Source organism: Calonectris borealis, chromosome 4, assembly GCF_964195595.1.
Source record: "Calonectris borealis chromosome 4, bCalBor7.hap1.2, whole genome shotgun sequence".
NCBI classification, from domain to species: domain Eukaryota; kingdom Metazoa; phylum Chordata; class Aves; order Procellariiformes; family Procellariidae; genus Calonectris; species Calonectris borealis.
In genome coordinates this window covers 69,895,820-69,920,319 of record NC_134315.1, presented here as the reverse complement: position 1 = coordinate 69,920,319, position 24,500 = coordinate 69,895,820, and the positions used below count along the sequence as shown (strand labels likewise).

General features: G+C 36.1%; 1 protein-coding gene across 1 annotated transcript in view; it reads left to right on the top strand.

Annotated features, from left to right (window-relative positions):
• The window catches only part of HHIP (hedgehog interacting protein), a 71,319-nt gene extending 47,516 nt beyond the window's left edge, over nt 1–23,803 (top strand). Inside the window, exons 5-13 of the mRNA XM_075150059.1 lie at nt 3,386–3,537; nt 3,975–4,148; nt 5,556–5,699; nt 6,602–6,723; nt 8,771–8,894; nt 9,587–9,717; nt 10,330–10,411; nt 20,876–21,024; nt 23,610–23,803. Coding sequence (XP_075006160.1) covers nt 3,386–3,537; nt 3,975–4,148; nt 5,556–5,699; nt 6,602–6,723; nt 8,771–8,894; nt 9,587–9,717; nt 10,330–10,411; nt 20,876–21,024; nt 23,610–23,803 — 1,272 coding nt within the window. The remainder of the gene's footprint in view (nt 1–3,385; nt 3,538–3,974; nt 4,149–5,555; nt 5,700–6,601; nt 6,724–8,770; nt 8,895–9,586; nt 9,718–10,329; nt 10,412–20,875; nt 21,025–23,609) is intronic.
• Nucleotides 23,804–24,500: the final 697 nt, after the last annotated feature.

Below are 24,500 nucleotides of genomic sequence, written 5' to 3'. Positions count from 1 at the left end.
TAATATACTTTTAGAACTGACATAATGTACCTAACCAACCATTTAAAAGTGAAACATAAAGAAACACTTTAAGTTTTATGCATACAATTAATCTTTACTTGGCTTTGTACTGACTTAAGATAATATAATTCTGATTAAATTATTTTCATGCTTGTGGTCCTAAACTAGACCAAACTGGTTTTTAAAGGAATGTTCTTCCTTTCACAGAACTCCTTAGCTGAAGCTTATAATCTGGCCCAAGGAAAATCAGTTTTGAAACAAGTGTAGTATTGGTGCAAAACATGCAATTACTGCGAGCAGAAGATAGGAGCGTTCAACCTAAAGAGCTGCACAGCCAGACATCGAAGTGTGAGCTTCCAGGTTTAGTTACGATAGAGATTCACATTGGCCCCAGTCCACAGTATGTTTGGGTAATTAACACTCATTTCAGCCAACCATCATTCTTTGTCTTCAACAGACATCCCAACGGAATACAAAGATTTGTCTCATTCTTCTTGCCCTTCCTTATAAAACTGACAAATGTTAATGGTTATTCCATCAAATTGTGTAGTGCAGAATCTCATACAAGCTACTATGTCATTTACAGTTTGTTGGTGCTGGTTTCATCTAAGGGGAAACTTAAAAAGAAAAGGATGTCAAGAAGTTATTAAGCTGCCAAGAGAAAGATACAGATATTTGACACATGGTATCTACATGACAAGACTGTAAAGCCTGGGATGCTAGTTTCACAGTAGACATCAAAAGTCTACTAAAAAATAAAAGTGAGGATTATTCTACACGGAAAATCTGAAATTTTGAAATTTGGTACACAATTATTCAGTTTGACAGTACCAAAATGACTGCTCGTAAGCCATTTTGCTGCATATCTCTCAATATACCCCACAACATAAAAGACATAACACTACAGAAAACCATATACTTTCTGGCACCATAGAGATAATTTCAAAAGCTATGGAAGTTGTGGCAGTGATTTAACTGGAAACAACAGGTTTGCCAGTTAGAGATAAAGCTGAAAGTACACATGAACAATTGTTTTCCAAAACCAGAAAAAAAAAGTATGGAAAAACTCAGTTGGATTTTTAGTTGACCATAAGCCAACTAATGGCTTGATGCTGCACTGATTTCAGTATCTTAGAGGGATATTCCCAAATTTGTTATTAAATGCAAGAGTAAATAGACTTTTTAGAACACAGTGTGTCTGGCTCACTTTGAAAAACAGAAAGCAGCGTGACTTTTCAGTAAGCAACAGATACATTCTACAAACAAAGTAAGTAATATATTGCAGTCTAATAGAATCATGCAAGACAGCAATTAGTAGAAATACTGGCCTGATCCTATGAATAAAACATGCCATACTTACTACCTTGCAGGTCCTGTGTTTCATTCATTTGTCAAATTCTTGCTTCATGTGTACTTTTTTAAAAGCTTTTAATTTAATTTTCACCTGTTTATGCTTTCAACAACTTCACTTTCACACTGAGACTGCTCCCATGACATCAAGTGCTAAATAAAATCTTCAGCTTCGTAACAGAAAGATCTTTTCTTACTAATACTTTCAATAACTCACCTTGAATGGCAGGCCTAGTGTGACTCATTGACATTCCTGGGCCCTTAAATGAGTTGAACTCATCTCTCAGGAGAAGAAATAGGACTGTCTTTGTCTGGGCACAACAGATAGAATCATTCATCAGGAATCTTTGAAATATGCCTTACTGTTCCCAAAACAACTGATTTGCCTCCCTTTGCTTCAGACTTTATCAGAGCAACGTGGTCAAAACTCTTAGAAACTCATACAATAATATCTACAATCAGCTCAGACTCAGCTGCAGAATTATTTTTGGCTCATAAAGGAGAAAGAGCTAGATTACCAGTCCCTTCATCCATGATGACTGCAACTGATTTGGCAGCTCTAACTAGACTTTCTAAACTAACCTCTCTGATAACCCCCTGAAACTAAATTTTTCTAGCAAACAAACTAGCAAATTTTGGCTGCCTCTAAATTAGCAGGATCCAGATTTCATTGTACAAATCTCTTTGTATGGAAATCTCTTGACCTATTTACATCTCCATTTCTGACTCAGTTTTCTCTTTGGTGGTTGTGATTAAAAAGGAAGTATGGCAATCATGTTGAATTAAAATAAATTAAAGCTGTGCACTTTCCCAATTAGGCCTTTTGTGGGATGTCTTTCAACAGGAAGACAGGCCTATCCATCACTCTGAATTGCAAATACATTTTAAAAGCTTCATTCTCTCTTATAATTCAAAATTTCATAATTAGTTATCATGGGTGTGGTTAGAGTTGCAAAACGTCTCCTTAGGGGTGCAGAGCTGGAGCACTTGAATCTACAACAGAGTCACTAGTTTGAAAGGCTGGCAAACCCTGAGTTAAACTCCAAAACAACTATCAGCTTGTGAATAATCACATATATGAATTGAATTTGAATTGTTAACTATGTATTCTGTTTATTTCTATGCCTCAGCTTCTCTCCCCTATATTACCTCAAGAGCAACAAATGCATCTAAGTTTTATTCTTCATTTATACAAATAAAACTTTAAGCACAGTAATATTACATACATTTTTAGAAGCCAAAGAGAAAATTGCCTCCTATTTAAGTACACAGGGTATTTGCATTGTCACAGTACATTACACGGGTTTGATGCTTAACATATAACTCTACTAATCTTAGTGGCAAACATAGTAACAAAAGAAAGTTGTTCGGAGATTTTTCTATTTTTATTTTAAAAAATAACAAAAACCTTTCCATTGAAGGACCACATGTAAAACTATGGTTTCTCTGCACAGAGACCAAGGCTGCTTATTACCTACAGTATACTAGCTATGATGAACAGACCACCATAGTTGTGACAACTGATGTTGCTGCCTCCAGGGTAAAACAAAGGTTTACATATTACACAAGCAATTTAACTGTTTTCTAAACATATTGCCAAGACAGTGGGAGTTGGCAGCCAGCACTGTGTTTTAGGTTTTGGATACTTGGATTAGAAGTGACTGCTGATTATAGACCTTTTTATTTGTCTTCTACGAATTACAAGCAACCTAGTAACCCAGCAAAGAATCCTTCACAGCACTTAAACTTGTCTTCAAGGCTTCCCAAAGATTACATACACAAATCACTCCACAAAAGTGGCGTAAGAGACTTGTGCATAGATAACTACATAAGACAATTGTCTTGTTCTAACTCTTAAAGAGTTCCCCAAAGTGAAATGTTTTATAATCCTTTTTGTGCAGTAGTCAGGAAAGAAATAAAAGAGTTTGGGCAAAGATTATCCACAAGAAAGAAACTTTTTTTTTGGGTTCCAGCTGAAACACAATAAAGAACATAATTAACTTCACAATTCTTTGTGTTTTTCATTTGACTGCAGGGAGGAGATGAAAGAGGACTGTTAAGCCTTGCATTCCATCCCAATTACAAGAAAAATGGAAAGCTGTATGTGTCTTATACCACCAACCAAGAACGGTGGGCTATTGGACCTCATGACCACATCCTTAGGGTCGTAGAATACACAGTATCCAGGTATCAGTAGAAGTTTAAAATTCACAAATTCTGCATTTCTCAGCAACCTTTTCATTTTAGTATTTCCCATTTCCAAAATGAACTATCAGATTTACAATGTGTATACTTGGGCACTTGCAGAAAAATTATTGCTGATTTTATTTCAAACAGTAGTTTTGGAACGCCAGTAAGTACACTGGTTTATTCTTTTTAAGACCTTTTTTAGTTATTCTGTCATTTTTTAATTATAGTTATTTCCTACTTATTGTGTATAGGCAGCAAAATATTTTTTTGTGAATGCTGGAAAATTGAAATTTCTCAGAAATAATTGTTTGACATTTTTCCACCAAGTTACAACATCCATCTTAAAGTATAATTTGAATGACTCAAGTTTATTTTTAGAAAGAAGAACAATGATAGTGAACTGTGAAAACTATGTTCATATCTTTATATTGCAGGAAAAATCCACACCAAGTTGATATGAGAACAGCAAGAGTGTTTTTAGAAGTAGCAGAACTACATCGAAAACACCTAGGAGGACAGCTTCTGTTTGGCCCAGATGGTTTCCTATACATTTTTCTTGGAGATGGCATGATCACTCTGGATGATATGGAGGAGATGGATGGTTTAAGGTACAAAAACTACCAATGGATAGACTTCTATTAGGATAGACGACTATTATTGTCTTCTGGTTTTGCACAGTATTTGGCATCAGAATCAAAAGTGATCAGCAGTTGTCAGGACAAATCTTACTCCCCCTTCCTTTACTACATAATCCCACTATTTTCAGTGCCTGGGCTTAGCAAACTGCTGATTTTCAGAACAGTCTTACTGCTTAAATACATCTTCTTGTAGTTGTGTGCTATCAAACCATTTAAATATTGGAGCCCTCACCAGTAGATGCAATTGTATTTAAGCACAGGTTAGACTTCTTTTTTCCAAACTACTATTCTAGCAACAAGACAACTTTATTGAGCAAACATTCTAAAAAAGTGTCTGCAAACACATACCAGAGTCAATAACAACTCTGTATCACTTACAGTCTAGAGAACATACGAAGCAATCCTACTTTGGTTCTACCTATACAATTTTCTCAACCTGCTTTTCCCCTCTGTTTCATTATGCTCTGTTAGAGTTGCAACATTTGCCTTAATTTAGAGGAAGTGTGGTACTGAGTCTTTACAGACCAAGGAGTTGCTATGCTCAAAGGCCTCTGGCTCAGCAGAATAGCAGATGCTCCTGCCCTTTGCAGTGAGAAGATATGTAAAACCAAGACCAGAGAGCAATTCTAATACTTGATTTTAAATTAATGTAAAACAAGGGGAGACTGAAACAGATTAATGATGAAGAAAGACAGAAAGGAATCCATTTAAATATCGCATCTATTCATGTTTGTAAAAAGAGTTTTGATGCTCTTCTACTCCTATATTCTTGTCCTTCTCCCTTCCTCCCTCACAATCATGAGTGTCAGGCAAACCATTTTACTCTGTCCCGTTTCATGTAACAAGAAAGTTCTGATTCTTTACCAAGAATACCAACATCTCCATTCAACCAATACAATTACTTTCTTTTTTTTTTAATTAATGTAAAATTAATCTTTGGATTGTACTGTGACTAGAAAACATTGAATTCAAGAGTAGGATTCAAAGTGTTAGCAAAAAGCATTATGTGACTACATAGTGATTATATCCATAGTTACTCTAGAGGAGATACAGTATGAAAGAGTTAATAGCCTTATGTTTGAAGCCATAAAACAATGTTGATGTATGGAAAGTTGCTCTTATCATCAAGTTGCTTACCAACAGCATGGTCAGAGGCATTCTAGTATGCACATAACAAGGCAACATATTGGCCAAACTGAATCTTTGATAGGTCCTGCTACTATTCTTTGGACTGGCATGTACCATAAAACCAATCTAAATGTGATTATTCAGTAAAGTGGGTGGTTTATTTTGCTGGTTCACTGTAGTATTATATGGATTAAATCTACCAGTAAAATACTTTTAAAAAACAATTCTTTTATCCTCCAACTTTCTCAGTGATTTTACAGGTTCTGTATTGCGCCTCGACGTAAATACTGACCTGTGCAATGTCCCTTATTCCATACCACGGAGCAACCCACATTTTAATAGCACAAACCAACCTCCTGAGATTTTTGCACATGGACTCCACAATCCAGGCCGGTAAGTAAGTTACAATTAAACTGACTTACTCTGGAGCAGAAACTGTTTTCAACCAGAAATCTTTTATACAGTGGGGTAACAAAATTTTAATAATAAAGGCACTCCTGAACTTTTTAAAACTTCCACTCCTCCACCTCCACACATATGTCACAGTTAGAAACAAATGTACATTGACAAAGGGGAAGGAGAAGAGAATGCACAACTATCACAAGTCAAGACTGAAATGACAGAAACCAAGTACAGGATTTTTGTTTTTAATGAATAATAAAATTATTACCTTTATGAAAGAAGAGAACTTAAAGCAGAGAGTTGGTAAAGTACAGTTGAGATGGGAATCTGAGAAATTAGAGCAGTAGAATCCTGATTGAGAAAAAGAGGCACATGGAAAACAAATGAGAACATCTGGTGATATCTAAACAATAACAAGGAGGAGAACAATGCTTTAACTAAACAAGACATAATTCAGCAAATGAGGTGGGTGGTAGTACTAAAGTGACATTTAAAGTCATGGTTTGAAAAAATCAGAAAGTCAAGTTGTTCAGATAAGGAGTTGATTCTTAGACTTTTTAACAGTCCAAAATTCCTACACCATGTAAGTCAACTCATTTAGCTTGGTTAAAACACTATTCATTTCAGGTGCTGTTGAGCAGAGTACATTTTATCACTAGGAAAAAATAGTTTTACTTCACATTATATAAAAAATGGTGCAGGGATGGGAAAGGTATATTATCTCTTGTATACAAATCTGACACACTTCTCAGATATTTTGGCTCAGTATGAAATAGGTCCCTCAAATGAGTAGGCACCACAAGAAACAATAATCCTTCAAAATGCGATGCTTTGTACTATTGATAGATGAGCTCATCTATCTCATGGATTTTCTTGTATTTTTTGTTTTACAGATGTGCTGTGGACCGCCACCCAACAGATGTAAACATCAATTTAACTATACTTTGCTCAGATTCAAATGGGAAGAACAGATCTTCAGCAAGAATCTTACAAATAATAAAGGGTAAAGACTATGGTAAGTTCCAGCCAGGGTAAAGCTACTGGGAACAGTCGGTTTCTATGTCCATGGAATAGTAAGTAGAAAGCAGAAAAAAATAGATAAAGGACTGTATAGCCATGATAGATAACTTACTGCATAGACATGATAGGTAACCTACAAAAGATAGAACTTACAAAAAGTATGGTACAAGCAGATAAAAGATGCAAGACAAAACAAAATTAAATGAGTCAACTTTGTTCTTGTTGGTGTAGAATATCATGTAAATAAGATTTAAGAAATATACCAGTTGCTAGTCTGTCAAAGATCTCACTGTTGCTGCATATGATGGCTCATAAAGAAAAGATTTTGGAATATCGGGAAGTGATGAAAATGTATTCTTAGCCATTCACAAATAACCTTTTAAGATACAGAATGGAAACCTCAAGTAATGTGCCTCCTATAATGGAAAAAGTGAGACAGACAACAACAGACCACAACCAAACAGGGAAATGACTGAGCTCTGTTTAAATGTTACTAGAAATGAAAAAATTAGAAAAATGCACTATGCTACTACTTCATAATAAATGACTAGTTTAGATTAGATTGCAAAAAGGTAAACGTACTCAATTAGAGACTTAAAATTTTAAAGTGTTTCATGTGCTCTCTGAATCAGTATGATTGTCAGTCACAATTTTAGTTTAATGTTTACCTCTGATACTCACTAAGATTGCTTGCTAGTTCAGGCAAGCCAGGTGACAGTTACTCTGGGCTATCATCTACCTTGGTTGACCATTTAGCAGCTTGTAAATTCATGGTGGTAAAAGGTGATAAATGCCAAAGGTGTGTAAAGGCATCAAGAACTGGTCTATCTCCTGGAACGTAGCATTTTCTGATTTTATTCACATCCCTAGTTCTTCCACCTGTACTCTACTTAAAAGCAAAGCAGCTGTGCTGGCTAGTACAATAGTACACAATGGTGTAATGCAATTGTTCTACTTCAGTTATTGCATGTATTTTCTGTGTTCATTTTATAAAAGCCAAACCAAAGAATAATATTTGGTAAACCACTGCTCCAATGGAATTTTGACTGCATCTTTATTGCAGAGTAAACTAAACAATATTGTGTCTATCCAGAACAGCTTGCCAATATTAATACTAGGCTGTGGGTCAATTGCTTCAATAAAAAGAGTTCATCATCCTTTTCTCCCACATAAAATTTCAGCTCTTGCTCTTGTAGAATAATCTGGGAAATTCATTTATCAAAGACTTGCAGATAAACCTCCAATTAAAAAAAAAAGTTCCTATAAAACAAAAAGGTCTATTGGCTGTGGTTTTAATTTAAAATTACGCAGTTAGCATGTCAAGTTGAACCTACTTTTACCCTAAGCAGTATTTGATTGCATGAATAGGAACATTTACACTGAAACTTCCTTGAAGACATTATTTGATATGACTAAACTCTGCAGTTGTGTAAAAAAAGGAAAAAAGTATGTGTAGGAACTGCAACTACAACAGCAGCATAAAATAAATTACCACAAGAAGCTACGGCTAGCAATACTAGTATTTTATGGGACGTAACACACATATGGTGTTTAAAACTGTGATTTTGAAAGAGTTTCTCAACCATTGAATGGCTTTGAAAACAAGTTCTGCTGAAAATCACTGGTATTTTCTGCTTTTAGATACTGGAAAGACTTTACAGTGAAGGGGGTTTAATTGTATTCCTGAAGTTCAAGAGATCCATTCTGCAGACTGTGTTGACACTTAAAAGTTAATAGCAGTAATCACATCAACTTCAATGAAAGTCCAGCCTAATCCTTATACAGTTTTATTCTCCCAGCCTGTGCACATGGAAGAAAGCAATTATAGCCTCTCCTGTCTAAATCCCTAACCGATTGTTTCACAAACAGCTTTTGTTGTAATTTTCTGATTTTTATAATGTTTCATTTCTGGCAACACATCTTGAATTCTGAGGAATGTTTAAATGGAATTAACCTCTTTTCTTGAAGTAATAACATTTTCATAAACGTGAATCAAAATATGAAACTGCATATGATCTAATGCTATGGTAGTTCCTTTTTAGAAAGTGAGCCTTCACTTTTAGAATTCAAACCATTCAGCAGTGGATCCTTGGTTGGTGGATTTGTCTATCGAGGCTGCCAGTCTGAAAGACTCTATGGAAGTTATGTATTTGGAGACCGCAATGGGTAGGTTTCTTATAATTCACTCTTAAACAAAAATGCGTATAAGGTATATTTAGTTATTGAGCTTCCTGTATAAAGGAACACCAACAGTCTTGTATATTGTGTCACTTTGCCAATTTAGCGGTGTGACAATGCAGATCAAATTCTAGATTTGGAAATAAAATAGCACAGCATTCTAATGAATGGTGACATATGTAACATACCTGATCCTTGGAAAAAAGTACAGACAAAGACACTCACATCACGGCACTCTTAAGATTTTAGTTCTGCAAACACTTACATGCATCGTTTACATTATGATGGGAATAAATGTTAATCATGGAACTGTCTCCCAAACAGGTCTAACTGGTAAGACATTGACAACTTTTGGGATTTTATGGAAACATCACTGATGGGGCAAAATGAATGTTTTTTTAATGAACAGGCATAGTTTTCCCATGCCAAATAGCTCAGTATTCACAAATGGTTATATAGTATAGCTTGAAACCAATTTTGCAATGTTTGAATGACAGGAAGGGAAATGCTGTGCTTTTTAAGCATCTGAAAAATAACAGGCAGGAAATCATATGATGATGAACCGCATAGATGTATCTATGGAGCTACTTGCAGCAAGTGTTTACTTATTTATCTGGACAGTGAAAACTCTCAATTCAAAATGTAATATAACAATTTGCTTTATGTGTTTTTGAATATAGAAATTTTTTAACACTGCAACAGAATCCTGCAACCAAACAGTGGCAAGAGAAACCCCTCTGTGTTGGCAACACTGGTTCATGTAGAGGTTTCTTTTCAGGCCCTGTCTTGGGATTTGGTGAAGACGAATTAGGTAAATAGAAAAAAAATATATGTTATTAAATCATAAGCCTTATCGGTAATGCCTGCTGAACTATTCAAAATTATAGTAAATGTTTAAAAAGAAGAAATCTAAAGGCTATCTTTCCTTTGCCAAAGCTGTCTACGCTGCTCTCAGCTACACCTCAGAAGCCTTGAAAGAAGAACCAAGAAGAGAATGGGTTGTTGGAAGGGGCGAAGTTCCTTACTCTCTCTCACATTCTGTGAACTGTGTCACTTACTATGACACGATGTGTCATATACTTGCTTTTATTCCCAACATTACAGACTTAAAGGGCAAAGATATTGCATGAGCAGACCAATCCCCCTCTTCTCCCTTCCTCCCCAATTTTATTTTTTTTAACCAATTCTACACAATATGAAACAAAAAACGTTTGTGATAAAGTATCTTTCACATTTCAGCATCAATTTGGGGAAAGTGCTTATTTAAATTTTCAAATAGTAATGATTCTGTTGTATTTCAGTAATGAGTGTTTCTTCCGAAGTTTTTTTAATCTCACCTTGCAAATACAGCTAGATCACAAAAGTCATGTATTTGACATCTTAGGAAAGGAGAACTAATTTGTTACATTGGTTTTTTTAACAGGTGAGATTTACATACTATCCAGCAGTAAAAGTATGACACAGCCTCACAGTGGAAAACTCTACAAGATCATTGACCCAAAAAGGTGAGCATCGTATTTCTCACTAAGATCAGTCTTTCCTTCAACAGGTTAAAAAACAAAAGGTACATGTAGTTCTTTCCATGTAGCTGAATTATGCAATACTGACATTCAATAAGAAGGGAAATTCTCAGTGCAGGGGGCTTCCTAAAAGCAAATGTACCATCAACAGTAAGCAGAATAGATACACTAAAAGTAATCACTGTCTCATAGAAAGTGCATGTCAGAACAACAGAGGTGTAACCAACACTAACTTCCGGAAACTTTTACTCTTCAACGTTATGCTACATGCTGCCCACTTTCCCACCTAGATTCACGTTGTTTGCATGTTTTCATCGAAGTGTAGACATATTTAATGTGGAACCATATGGACCAGTACAGGTAAAAGATGCTCCTGGTAGTTCTGAAGCCAAATGACTTGTAGGTACCACAGAGGTTACGCAGCATCAATGGAAGGCAGATGCTGGAATTCTCCCCAGCGCTACTGCTTCCTTACCTGCCACCGCGGTGGGACAGTGCACAACGGGAGCTGGCTCAACAGGTTAGTACTGGCTGACAATACCTACTCTGTATACTGAAAAGCTACTACAGAAGATAACGTGACAGTACTAGCTAGCAGACAAGCCATCCCCGGTCAGTTCCAGTCTCACTTCCCCAATTTCAGTTTTGCCATAATCTCTGAGAGGCAAATTCAGTCTTTCCCAAACATCTCTTCTGGAGATACCACCAACGGAGAAGAATACAGAGGACTGAATCCTCAGTGGGTGTGAATTGTCACTGCTTATTAGTTTTCAACATCCGTCCATACACCTGCATTTACTTGTCTCTCCCTAGGGAAGTTTGGAGCACCAAGGAAGGAAACCTTCTGTCCTTGGACTGTGTGCCAAAAATACACTAAATTCTTTAACAGTTCTTAAAGCACTGTTTCCAAAAGGCTTATAAATCCCACTCAAATTATTTATACGACACAGAATTAATATGATTGGTTTTATTATTTAGACTAATTTACCAGTTGTAAAATGAGGACAAATGAAAATTATCAAACCAGAGTTTCTTGAGATGTGATCACTTTCAGGTTCTTTGCAGAGTAGCTAGTGCTATGAAAATATTAGGGAATCTGGAAAGACTGCAAAAAGCCATTCCCCAACGTGACCCAGGAGCCCCAGCAACAGTAAGAGAAGATGACTAGCAGATACTCACTTTAGCTGGAGAAATACCATTTTCTTCATGACGGACCTTGCTGCTCTATCAGACCAAGTCTGTGGCATGTAAAGGTAGCACTTCCACCCTGCATAAAGCATCAGCAATTAACACAACATGAAATGGCCAACAGAAATGAAGTTTGTCGTATTAATTACTTTGACCGCATCATACCCTGCAAAAGCAACTGCCTGTTTGTTCAGCATCTACTTCAGCATGTTTCCCCATTAGCATCACATACAGTTAGGCTTGCATTTTTGGTTTTGCTGTTTACTGTTTAAGAGACGAATTTATTTTCTTGTCAGAATTTAAATTCTAAAAATTGTTATTGCGACAACAAGTTAATTCAATAATAAAATCATTAAATTGGATGCACACTGTACTGTAAGTTACAGTAGAGTTTCAGTGTTTTATTATTACACTATCCCAAACCTATAGCAAATAATTTGGAAGCAGATGTTACTGCAGGTTAGTGCAGTCTGTCAGTCAAGGTTATTATGTATGTTTTATTTATGCTTTCTGGTATTAAAAACATTTTTTTAGAACAAAACTTGCCATTCTTACTGGGATTGTTTAGTCTGTTGGTGTATGGTTTTAAGTGAATTTTACACCCTAAATCCACTATTAGTATCTAATTACATGGGGCTGCCTTGTTTGACCTCGGCTTTTTGTTCTTGTTACCTCTTCCAGTAGGGTGGTCTTCAGCTGACATACCTGAAAGGCCAGACCTCCCATTGCTGCATTCACGGTTGGCTGTTTTCATGTATGGAAAAGGGTCAAGACTGTGTTTGGTTACTGGTGAAAGTAACCAGAAAACTATAAAATACTTTTGTAAATTGGCACACAGCTGAAATTAAACAGACTGTGGCAAAGGGATATAGTTTTTGGTAACACTTTTTAGAAACATGGGACAATTTTCATTCAGGCAAAGTTTTAGTTTTGTTGTTTTTCAATCTCACCCCACTGCAGGCTTTTAAGTGAAAGATAGAGTTACTTCCACAAAAGAGCATTGCAGCTCTATTTACCATTTCATGCTAATTTCACATTACACATGTAAACAATTTAAAAATTCCATGGCTTTGGCAAATGTTCATATAAAACTTTATTAACAAAATATTGTTATTCACATGATAATTTTTTTTGCATGCTAATATTTTGTTGCTCCTTTTAATGTCTTCCCCATGGTATGCGCCATACAAATACATCAAATATAGGTGTAAACCCTAGCACAGTAAGCTTTCTGGGACACAAAATAAAGATGCTGCAGGTTGGCTATGAGCATCAGGTATAAATAAAGTCATCAAAGTATTGATTTGTCACATCTTAGAAATTCATTACTTACTAACAAAACCCTGTGAGGGTGGCCCCTGGAAGACTCATCAATTTGCAGAGAGAGCCTTCCACGCATGGGGCAGTGTAAAAGAACAAAATTATCATTCTTTGTGGTAGCCCCTTGCTGGAAATTAATAACTTCATGCAAAAACCAGTAGTCTTCTGCAAGCTTATGAAATTATTCTTTTATTCTAAATAACGTTACATGAAGATGCAGGATTTGGTTTCTTTTGATCTTTGTAGAAAGTTACTGCATAATCAAAGTTGTTCTCAAACATAACCGTGACCCTGATTTCCTTGTCTCAAATATAGCTTAAGAAAGAAAACTACTACTTAGATATTGCTAGCAGCAGAAAAAAATTCAAAAGAAGTGGGCGGGTTAAAACATTAGAAGATCAGAGGATGAGGGTAATCCAGAGAACCCTTTGCGTTAGTCTTCAATAATCAGCAATGGGAAAGTCCTATCCTAAAACAGTCCTTCACATGTAATAAAAATGAGGTGTTAAACTGAGGTGATGTATGACAAATTGATAAATATAATCAACACAGAGATTCTGAATCCCTCCATCATCAAGGCAGTTTGAAAAATAGAATTCAAGGTACCACAGGACACTTTTGTTCAGTTCCTCCAAATACTTCATGTCAATAACTAAATAGCCTCTCATCAAAAGCACAGAATTAAATAATCCTCTTTGTAACAAGGTTGTTATAATGACACATTAGTACTTGAGAGCTCTTACACAATGAAGATAAATCAGAAACAGAAAAGTTAAAAATGAATATAAAACCCAAGTATGTGAGGTGCTGCAAAATACACATATACTACCTATTACCAAAATCAAGTAGAGTGAAGAGTTTAAGTAATAGCATATTTAGCTTTGAAATTGGAGGAGATGTGGGAAACCCTAAGAATTACAAACACGTAAAACCAGCATTAGGTAAATTAGTTAAAATAGCAGAAAAAAAAGAAGAATTTCTTAAGTTAAAACTGTGTCTCTGAAAAATATAGCCATTCTTTGATGGTTATAAAAAAATGTTATCACAAGTAAACTACTTTCCAGGGTTAGGAACTAATGAGAAAATATAGGGAGAGAGACTTATATACTTCTCAACTAAAAAGGGTTAGTCAGATGTCCTGAAGACCAGTGCAAATACTAACATTTTATAAATTGTCTTTCTGACCAAAAAATAAAAACTTTTTATTTTCTATTTTTCTACTTTCTGTTTTATAATTTTTTCTGTCTCTCTTTCTGTTTCTACAGATACATACTAATATCAATCACAAAAATATTGATGAATGCATAGGAAAAGTAACTAGGTAAAACAGTGATGTAGAAAATGTGTATAGGTCCAAATATTCCAGTTAGTCAATAACAGAAAAGAAAAAGTAATAATTTTCTAGAATGATGAGAGGAGAAAATCAGCTGTAGGCAATATTAAAAATGCATATTTAAATAAGAAATATCTGTTGATAGGTTCATATCAGCTGTTATTAAAACATTATTACCAGCTGTTCTTTGAAAACCATAGACAAGGACAGAGCAAGAAGTAAGAAAATAAACTTTGGAAGATGGCAGAACAGCCATAATGTGGCTTTGTAAGTCTTCTTTTAAAATATTTCTATTATGATCACTTTTATCTCTAAGCAAATTATAGATAAAATGAAAGAGATTCAGAGAAGAGTACTCAAACTGATGGACAATGCAGAAGATTTCCATTTAAAAGATGCGACTAAACACAGAAAAGTTTATAGGGCAGTCACGCAGTGCTGTATCCCCTGTGAAGTTTTAACTGTTTGCCACTGCTGATGCCATGATTCCAAAGGGGATGAATAATTCTTTTGACCAGGATGGCTCAAGGGCAGAGCTTAAGTAAGCGTCCTTGCACACGTAAGATTTCCTCTTCCTCTCCTTATAACACCTTATAGATCTGGATTTCAATATGTTTCGCATCAACAGCCAGAATAGTTGCTTTCCGTTGGATTGAAACTTGAACTTGATTCAAACCATCTCACTCCTCTGTCATGCCCCTCCAGAGTATGTAATTCCACTTATCATCCCTTCCATCATCACCTTCTGGGATTTCCGCTATCGGAGAGTATTTCCAAACAGACTGATTTCAAACACTAAGGGACAGTATCTAGGTCATACCTCATTTTGACATTGTTCGGGCTCTTTACAAAAACACTGGTGATTTTATTTTTTAGTATGAGTCGAGAGTGTTTGATGGTGTGATAGAAGAATAGCATTTATGAAAGCGGAGCCCTCTTGAAGACTTTAATTACTATGGAAATGAAAATTCGAAAACATACGGTATTAGACTAATCTGCATCAAGATACTCAGTTCTGATGGGTTATAGATATACTCTGAAGCTACTACTGGAAACTCTCTGTAGAATGAGCCAATTTTGTTGGTGAATGCTCTCACCAACCCAGGTGGGCCATATGATTTCTTTCTGTTCAGAAAGTTACTATCCCTTAAGTCATTTGAGGGAATGGAAAGCCAGAATTAATGTCTAATTATGTTTAGTTTAGCCGGAGCATGCAAAATTCTTATCTCATTTACCAACCCACATGCAGTTACTATTCCCATAAGAGACACTAAAGAGAAATTAGAGCTTTTTGCGAATACCAGTCTAGAGAGTTTCACTTTACAGAAGTACTTCACAAAAACTCCTTTGTAACCACGATGGAAAAACCTAAGGATTTTTTTCAATCACATCACAGCTCATTGACTGTAAAAGTTTTTGTTTTGGTTTGGGATTTTTTTCCCCTTTTTTTTAGTCTTTCTAGCATTGGCTATTAAGGAGTTCTCACTTTTTATCGCTTTATAAGGAAAAAACAGCTCAGTTTATCTTTTGCTTATTTTCTGGAGCCTGCAGGAAGCCTCTGCCATCCTAAAGAAAGTCATACATAATAGAGCAGCTTTAGCCCAGTAAGCCAGTCTTTCCCAATTCATCAGTCAAAGTGTTATGCAAGTGGCCCCCTAAATTGATAAATTCCCACAGTGCCTGTTGACCCAGCTGCCAAGTGCTCATGCAGCAGGTGTTGTTTTCATGACCACCCTGACAGTAATACAAACTGTTTAGCAGTTGCATTGACCTCTTAGCTATTAACATTGATACAGGCTTCACTAGGGACTAGTTTTCAAACATGACAGAATTTCTTAAGACTAGAGGTCATGAACAAGTATACCATATAAGAATAAATTTGATATGCTGCTGAGTTTAAATCTTAAAAGCCGTGAGTTTTTTCCACATTATTCCCATGTAGTAAATCTGGAGACAAGTAACGAGCTTTTGGCATCTCTCCCAGGACTAAAGGTATACTTTTTAATTTTAGAAGCTGTACCTGAAGAGATGCTATATTTATTCTATGACAAGTAGTAAATCTAGTCTATGACAAGTAGTGAAACAAAATTATTTTTTCTTGACATTTTCCCTTATAAAGGAAAAAACCCAAACAACTAATGCACAAATTTTGGTGATATACTTAAATGCCATTCTAATACCTAATATCTTGTGTGCAGTTCATTGAAGCATAACATTCTTTCCAAATATTTTGTACCACAATCAGGATTTCTACAGCCGTGTCTCTTGTTCGAATGTGAACATCCAGGAATTTTTTCTGGGTTTTTTCTCGCTTCTGTGGGAAAGTAGAGATTTTTGATATTGTGTCAAAGGCACGATGGAGGAATTGTTTTCTATTCAGTACCATTGTATTACTGCCGAATTTGACCCTCCAATTGCATTGATTTATGTTTGTCTGAGTTACAGGCTAGCGCATATAGCAACTAAATCACTCTGTGTGTTTAGTGGAACTGTGAAGAGATGCACTAAAGAAAGCACAAAACCCTAAGCAGTTCCAGGATGAGTTTTAATCTATGAAAGCATGTTTGACTTTTATATGCCTCTAAACTAACTGTAGAGGCTACTTTCTTACACTAGCTACAGTAATGCAGCAAAAATGATTTTACATATCGTACAGTCAAGAATTCCCAGCTCACTGCACACGTCAGCAAAGGGACCCAGCGAGGGCCCCAGCCCCCAGTACAACTTTTTCTCCATGTTCCATACATTTAGAGCTGTTACACGGTTTCATGAAAGCATGTTTTAACAAGCAAGATATACTGTACTGTACTGTATATATGAACAGCTCTTTAAGATAACTAGAATTCTACAGACCATATAAATAGTCATTATCAGCTACATATTTGGCTGACTTTCTGCGGACCAAATAGTGCTTACTGTAAGAGTAATCAAGCTGTACCCTTTAGAGTTTTATAGATTGAGGGAGGCAAGGAAAAAAATTCTCTCCAGCCCACAGTGTGGCTCCATCTATTCCACTCCATTTTCCACGTCAAGAGACACAGCGAAGCACTAGTTTTATAAACAAAATCACAGGCTTGTCTAAGTGCTGGAAAGATCGAGTCCCAACAGTCAGTTTCAGGACTTATGTTATCTTTGTGAGATTCAGTTCAGCTTACGCTGAGCCTGAAAATTTCCACCCCTTTAAAGCCTTAAGAATGCAAAGTGTAAGTACTGTGGGGCAGAGACTTTCTCTCGATAACGGCATTCAAATCCTGAGAAAGAAGTGTGGCTTTTCCCACAGTACAACTAAGGAAAACCAGTAATTCTTCTCACACACACAAGAAGGATTCTGCTGCAGCTGCATTTGTATTCCTCTTCTCCTAAGGCACTCTGCCAACCAGAATTTTTTCCATCTTTGTTTCTACTCCACCCCACCATTAATAAATATTATCCGGGGCTGATGAGTGCAAGTTATTGATTGATGGTAGAATAAAAGGCAAGGTTATATTCACAAGTACCAAGAGCACTAGAAAACTTGAAATCATAAAAGGGACCGGCCATGCTTTGCTGGATACAAAAAAGCATGATTTCTGCCTCCCTAATTAAATACAAATAAAAAAAGAACCATATATTCCAGGACTATCATAGATAAATACTTTACCTCTATTAATAAAATAAGTCATTATCTTCACAAATAAAATACCTCTGTGACTTATAAGGTCATTCTTTGCTAAAGATATGCCACTGGAGCTCTTTTCCAAGAGATACTGCAGGAGCCTGAGGTTATGCTTCCTGCCAAACACAGTACTGTACTTGTGTGGGAGCAAGAAAAAGAGGAGACTGCCATTTAAAGTAACTTGAAAGAAATGGGCTTTAACAGAGACAGATGAAGAAAGAATGTTGTCTCCTATGCTGTTGGCTATAAAGAAATCAACTCAAATTTAGATTTTTTTTTTCCAGAGGTAGGAATTAGAACACAAATCTTTTTATTTTAAATCTGAACAAGTCTCTGCTGAAAATCATACTATTTTGTAGAACTGTTTCCAAAACAGCCTTGCCTGTGAATCTTGCATATAATTTTTAAGTATAGGAACTTTCTTAACCAGATCATATGTAATACACTCATTACTACAGAACTGGAATTCCTTACAGGTCAAAAAAAAAAAGCATTATATTTAAAAGACAGCTGTGGAAATATGTAAACACAAAACCTGAAAGGGTTTCAAATATGCTGCACGAAAGGTGTCAAAACATGTTTCAAAGCCCCTAAATAATACACGACCTTAATTCTGATTCTCAGAAGTGCTTTTGAAATCAGAGTTGGTGCTAAACTAAAGATGCATCTACAGATTCTTTCTGTCTTTCACATCTTTGGGGAACCAGTTCTTCTGTATGGATGTTTAAATAATCATGGTAGCAATTAAGACTGAGCAGAGAAAGTGCTATGGTGAAACAAACCAGTGAGCCTGTACTCTATTACTCTGTTTCAAAGAAAAATGCAAGAAACCCTGTAATGTACCATTAACAAGCTGCATGCCAAAATGGGGGATGGGGGGGAATGTAAGCCCAGTCAGCTAGTGAGGGACTTCTATGACATTAGGTATGAGTGCTTATTTTTCTTAAAAATGATTTTTACCCTATCTAATATTACTTTGAATGGCCCCATTGTGCATGGAAATATCTTTTTAAAATCCTACTAGAACATGAGCTTCATTGATATCTTAGAAGCCATGAGTTCAACTAGTTGATTTTATTTTTTTAGCTTAATTTTTTCCCTTGATATTTCTTCTGATGTTGAAATGGGAGATAAACAAGAATGCCCAATTTTCCTCCTCTTTTTTTCTGCCACTGTTTTCCACACCTCCATCATACCCTTTCCTTCTCAGACTCCAAAGACTATCCTTTTCTCCACACACAGGAGTATCAATCTAGGATTTTAATATTTGACAGGGTAATCAGTGCACAAGTTGCTATTCCAGCTATTTGCATATAATTGGGGTTTTAATACTGATGTCAGTATCATGAACAATGTTATTTTCTATTCTATTCTGTCTCATACAATTTTGTTTTGGTTTGTTTGGATTCTAGCTAGACATGTAGCCAAGGCTTCTCTGAGCAATCCACAAAACTATTAGAATCTTTGTCCTGCAAATTTCAAGCTTAGGAATGTATGGCAGTAGTTCAAATTATTTCCTTGAGAATGAATAATTTTGTATTTGTCACTAATTAACTTAATTTGCCATTATGCTCCCATTCAATTACTTGTTTAGATCTCTTGGGAGACCCTGACATTCTTTTCTCAACTTATTCCTGTGCAATCAAACGCACAGCAGAGACAAAGCACAGTACCTGTACTGGGAACCTGTAGCCTTGTGATGATCCTGTCAGTCTCTAGCTGCTGAACTCAGTCAGCAAATAAAATAAGTGGTCAGCATGATGACATACAGCTAAATTAAAAAAAAAAACAATAAACATCTAAAAAAGCGTTGGAGGTCGTATCAACAGTTAGGGCATGCTTAAGTTAAAACACTTAAGTGTTTTACACACTTAACTCTACAGAAAGAACACTACAGTTCCTTCTTTGTTAAGGAAGATAATGCTGTGCTTTTGTAAATAAAAAGAGCTACTTGACATCCAAAATATTTTGTAGAGACTGACAGAAAAAATTGCATTATGTAAGACTCGACACCAAGAAGCCCAACCAAAAAAACAGTATCAGAAATATTTTAAGTCAGCTGAACTAGAATTTCCTTCGTGCGTACATTTCACAGAATCAGCCACAGAATGGCTGAGGCTTGAAGGGATCTCTGGAGGGCACATGGTCCAGCCCCCCTGCTCAAGCAGGGCCACCTGCAGCCAGTTGCCCAGGACCGCGTCCAGACAGCTTCTGAACACCTCCAAGGATGGAGACTCTGCAACCTCTCTGGGCAACCTTTGCCAGTGCTTGGTCACCCTCATAGTGAAAAAGTCTTTCCTGATGTTCAGATGCTTAAATAAATATGCAGAATGCATAATCCAAATACAATTTTACGAAAATATGGAAATAAAAAATCTGCAATGTCAAACTGAATTTATAGACAGAGGTACTACTTTTGCAAAATTATTATGCATGTCATAATGTGTGACATAAAACTTGCTGCTCAGATTACTCTTCCCAGCATACAATCAGAAATATAAATCAGCTAGAAAAGCAAAAAGACACCATCAGATCCTGGATTGAATTATATGCCTATTTGCGCTCTCTGAAGAAAAGCCACACAATTAGTAGAATTTAGCATGTCTAATAATGATATTATCTAGAGACATATGCTACCTGCAATAAGCTCTTCAGCAAGCTGGTTTTGCCAGGTTCAAGCTTCAAGAATTCTCAAGGACTATTACTTAATCTTGCAGAAGATCTCTGAAGGCAGTTATGTGAAAGAATAGCAAATCATACTGTATTTTTCTGTAGTGTAACATATCATCTCTATGTTTACTGGTGTTTTTGAGAAAAAAAGCAATCCCCTTAGAACACAGATTTCTCCCACTGATAATACCATGAAAGAGAATCAGGCCGTTAATAAAAAACCAAAGTTTTCTCCTTGACCCCGACTTTTAACTATCTGCTTGGTTCGTGTATTTTTATTCAGGCCTTTAGTCCCTGAAGAATGCAAAAGAACAGCTCAGTCTGCACAGATACTGACATCTGAATGCTCAAGGCATTGTCGGAATGGGCACTGCACTCCCACAGGAAAATGCTGCTGTAATCAAGGCTGGGAAGGAGAGTTCTGCAGAACTGGTTTGTATATAGATTCATAGCAACAAGTGAAAAAAGCAGTGACATGTCATAATTTGCTTTTAATTATTTGCTGAGAGAAATTTTCAATATATGTCATTGACCATCAGTTCTAAGACAACATTAAAGAAATACTGATCTCATGAATTGTAGGAAAACAATAAGTCTTTAGAGGAGGTGCAACAGTTAAAACATCTAATGCAATGTGAACCATTACAGAATGCAATTAATAGCATAAATATGACAGACAACAGTATTCTTATTTTTTCACCAAGACTGTAAAATGAAAGGAAATGCAATCAATACATGTTCTGTGTTTGGACATTCAGCTTCCACCTGCAGTATTATCATTGTCAGTGTCAAACAGGAGTACCTTGTCAGAAAAGATGATAAATCAGACCTGCAGGTCGCTATTGCATATTTTGCACTTCGCTAATTTAATGCAAATACTTTAGTTTTGATACATTCTTACTTTTGATCCTACAAAATAAAATGGCTCCAGTTTGTTAAAGAGAATTCTATGTACAACTTATCACAAAGCTGCTAATAATCAGAACGTTATTGTAATCCATTATTAATCGCAGTGCTTTTACTAAGTCCTATCTTGTTGCCGTAGCTTATCTTTTAAAAGTCACTTGACAAAAGTGACTGTGACCAAACTAGATATTGGGTATGCCACCACAGAGGTGAGACGAATGAACTTGGAATGCCACAGCTGTGCTACCACTGTCTCACAGAGGCTGTGGTTATGTCTGAGCTGTATAACTCTGGCCTACGCAGATCTTCCAGAGCAAGCCTGGGTACCAGGAGGTGTTATTAGTGCACAGCACAGTTCTGACTGAGTGTGTTTGCTCAGCGAGTTTGACCAGATGCCTACACAAAGAAATAAAGTTAACATAATGGCAGTAGAACTCAAAAGAGGAAAAGAATCACAGAGTAAGACAAAGCAAGGATCACATGATGGACCAGGGATAATTCAGGTTGGAAGGGCACTCAGGAGCGCCCTGCTGAAGCAGGGTCAGCTACAAGGTCCTTATAGCCTGGAGTGTAAATTTCAGCAACCTCTGAGTTTTTAGTGATGAGCAGGAGTGACTTTGGAATGAACTGAAATGAAATGAATGAAATCACTAATGATATATCTTACCAGCTAGATTCATGAGCTGATCATCATACAGCCGTGCAACAAAAGCAGGTTGGAGAAATGGATGAGATAATGTGGCCAAATAGCCCAACTTCAATTGTCCTCACTTGACAGTCAAAGATTTCCTACATTTAGAGAATGAGGCCCATTCTACAGCCCTTGTCCAAGGGGAACTTAAAGTAAAAAACATCTCCAGTGTGAACATAAATGGGTCTTGAATAATCTGTTTTGTTTAAAAAATTACAGCTCTATAATAGATAATGTGATAGACACAATATCCAAGAAAGCTACAGAAAATACGTAGACTAAGGATCTTTCTTCCCTGTATCCCATGCAGCACTTAACAGATGTGTTCTAAGTTGGACCTCAAGCCACTATTATAATTTAAATAAGAAAAATTACCTTCTGAGCATCAGTTTCCTCCTAGGATAATTAAGAAACTCATTAATAAAATCAAGAAACCTGTTTTTATATAGTGTATTATAAATCTCTGTAAATCAGTATTATAGCTTTATTATAACAGATAACATTAAATAGCAAAATGTCTGCAAAAAGAAAGATACATTATATTTATCAGAGTGCAGTGACTCTACCCCAGAAGAAAATACTTCCACAACTAAAGGTATTGATTGTTAGTTTTGCTAACACTGGCTACAATTTAAAATAGCATTTATATTTGAAAAACTTAAGCAAGCTGATTAACCTAGAACTCTATAGGTAAATCGTCAGGCATCTGCTAAAGAGAGAGGGAAAAACTTTAAAACTTAACTAACTGATAAAACCTGCCGAAAAAATACTCTGGTTCTTTTTTTTTCTAAAGGGAATTCAATTTTGTTCCAAACGTAAGTGATTCAAGAGTCAAAGGAGTACATCTCTGTGGTCAATTGTAGTCTGCTCTGCTAAGGAAAGCGTGTAGCGCAGAAGTCTGCACGTACAAAGGAGTTTACGTGAGATTCAGTACTTGCTAGCTTGGAGATGGCCAGGTGCCAACTGGCACCTGTCTCACCAACCTCAGGACTTTTTTGGGTTGCCAGCATAAGAAATGGGATGAGGTAGACCACCGTTTAAAGATCTAGATGTGCTGTATGTCTTGTTTTCAAATGGTAAGACATTTGGAGCCTGAAGTCTTTTCAGATGGGTCTTCTATGCACTCCAAAATCAAGCACGAATATGGGAATTGGACATTTTCAAAAATCTGCTATTTGAGTTTCACAGTCTGTCCTGGGTGATGTCCTCTCAGACGTACAAAATTACTTCCTCCCCCTAATATTCTAAAACTTTAAAAACTATGGTTTCAAAACTTCTAATATTTCGTCCTTTCTATTTTGTTTTTAATTATGTGCTTTATCATTATAAGTTTAGAAAAGCTTTCAATGAATGTGTACTGTATCTTTTCGGTTTGTGGTGTTCTAAACAAATTAGAAAATCACTGTTTTTTCACCCACAGCAAAATGTGACCCAGCCTGTCGACATGGAGGTGTCTGTGTAAGGCCTAATAAATGCTTGTGTAAAAAAGGCTATCTCGGCCCCCAGTGTGAACAAGTGGATAGAAACATCCGAAGAGTGACAAGGGCAGGTATTCTTGATCAGATCCTAGACATGACATCCTATTTGCTGGATCTAACCAGCTATATTGTATAGTTTCTGGGACTGTTTGGAAACTACACTTTCAACGGGCATTTGTTTTGAATCCTGTCATTTTTAAAAGACTGTTATCCTGCAACAAATACCGGTGATTTGATTTACTTTATTAATTTAAGTATAATATCCACAAATGTGCAGATAAATTCTTTGTATGTGTGTAAATATTTCTGTACATCTCCACAGATGTACCGATATCCAATACGTGCACACATACACATGCACGCACTATCACAAACACGGTTTTACATCTAGTGGAATTTTTTTATATATTTATTTCTTCATGAGAAATAGTTTACAAAGTAATTCCACTGTAAACCACATTTTCATCAAAGGACTTTTGTGATGTCTTAATGGATTCTTTGACATCCCAGAAATCTCGTGTCTGTACCTATCTGATTATAGCAATAAGAGAGCAGTTTTGAAACGTTGCTGTATAAACTGCTGGACTTAATAAAATCCAGTTGTAACAGTTTCTAAGGTGAACTGAACTACATCATGAGACAATATTTCAGAACTCCTTAATGCATTCCTATCTAGGCAATTCATTGTAAGACTGTAACCTTCACCTTCATCAATGTAACTCTATTACAGAATGTTACGCATTTCTTTATCTAGCATAGATGCAAAAATCTGGTTATCGCAGCTTAATATCAAGATTGTTTCAAGTGTTTAATAATTAAATTATATTCGCATA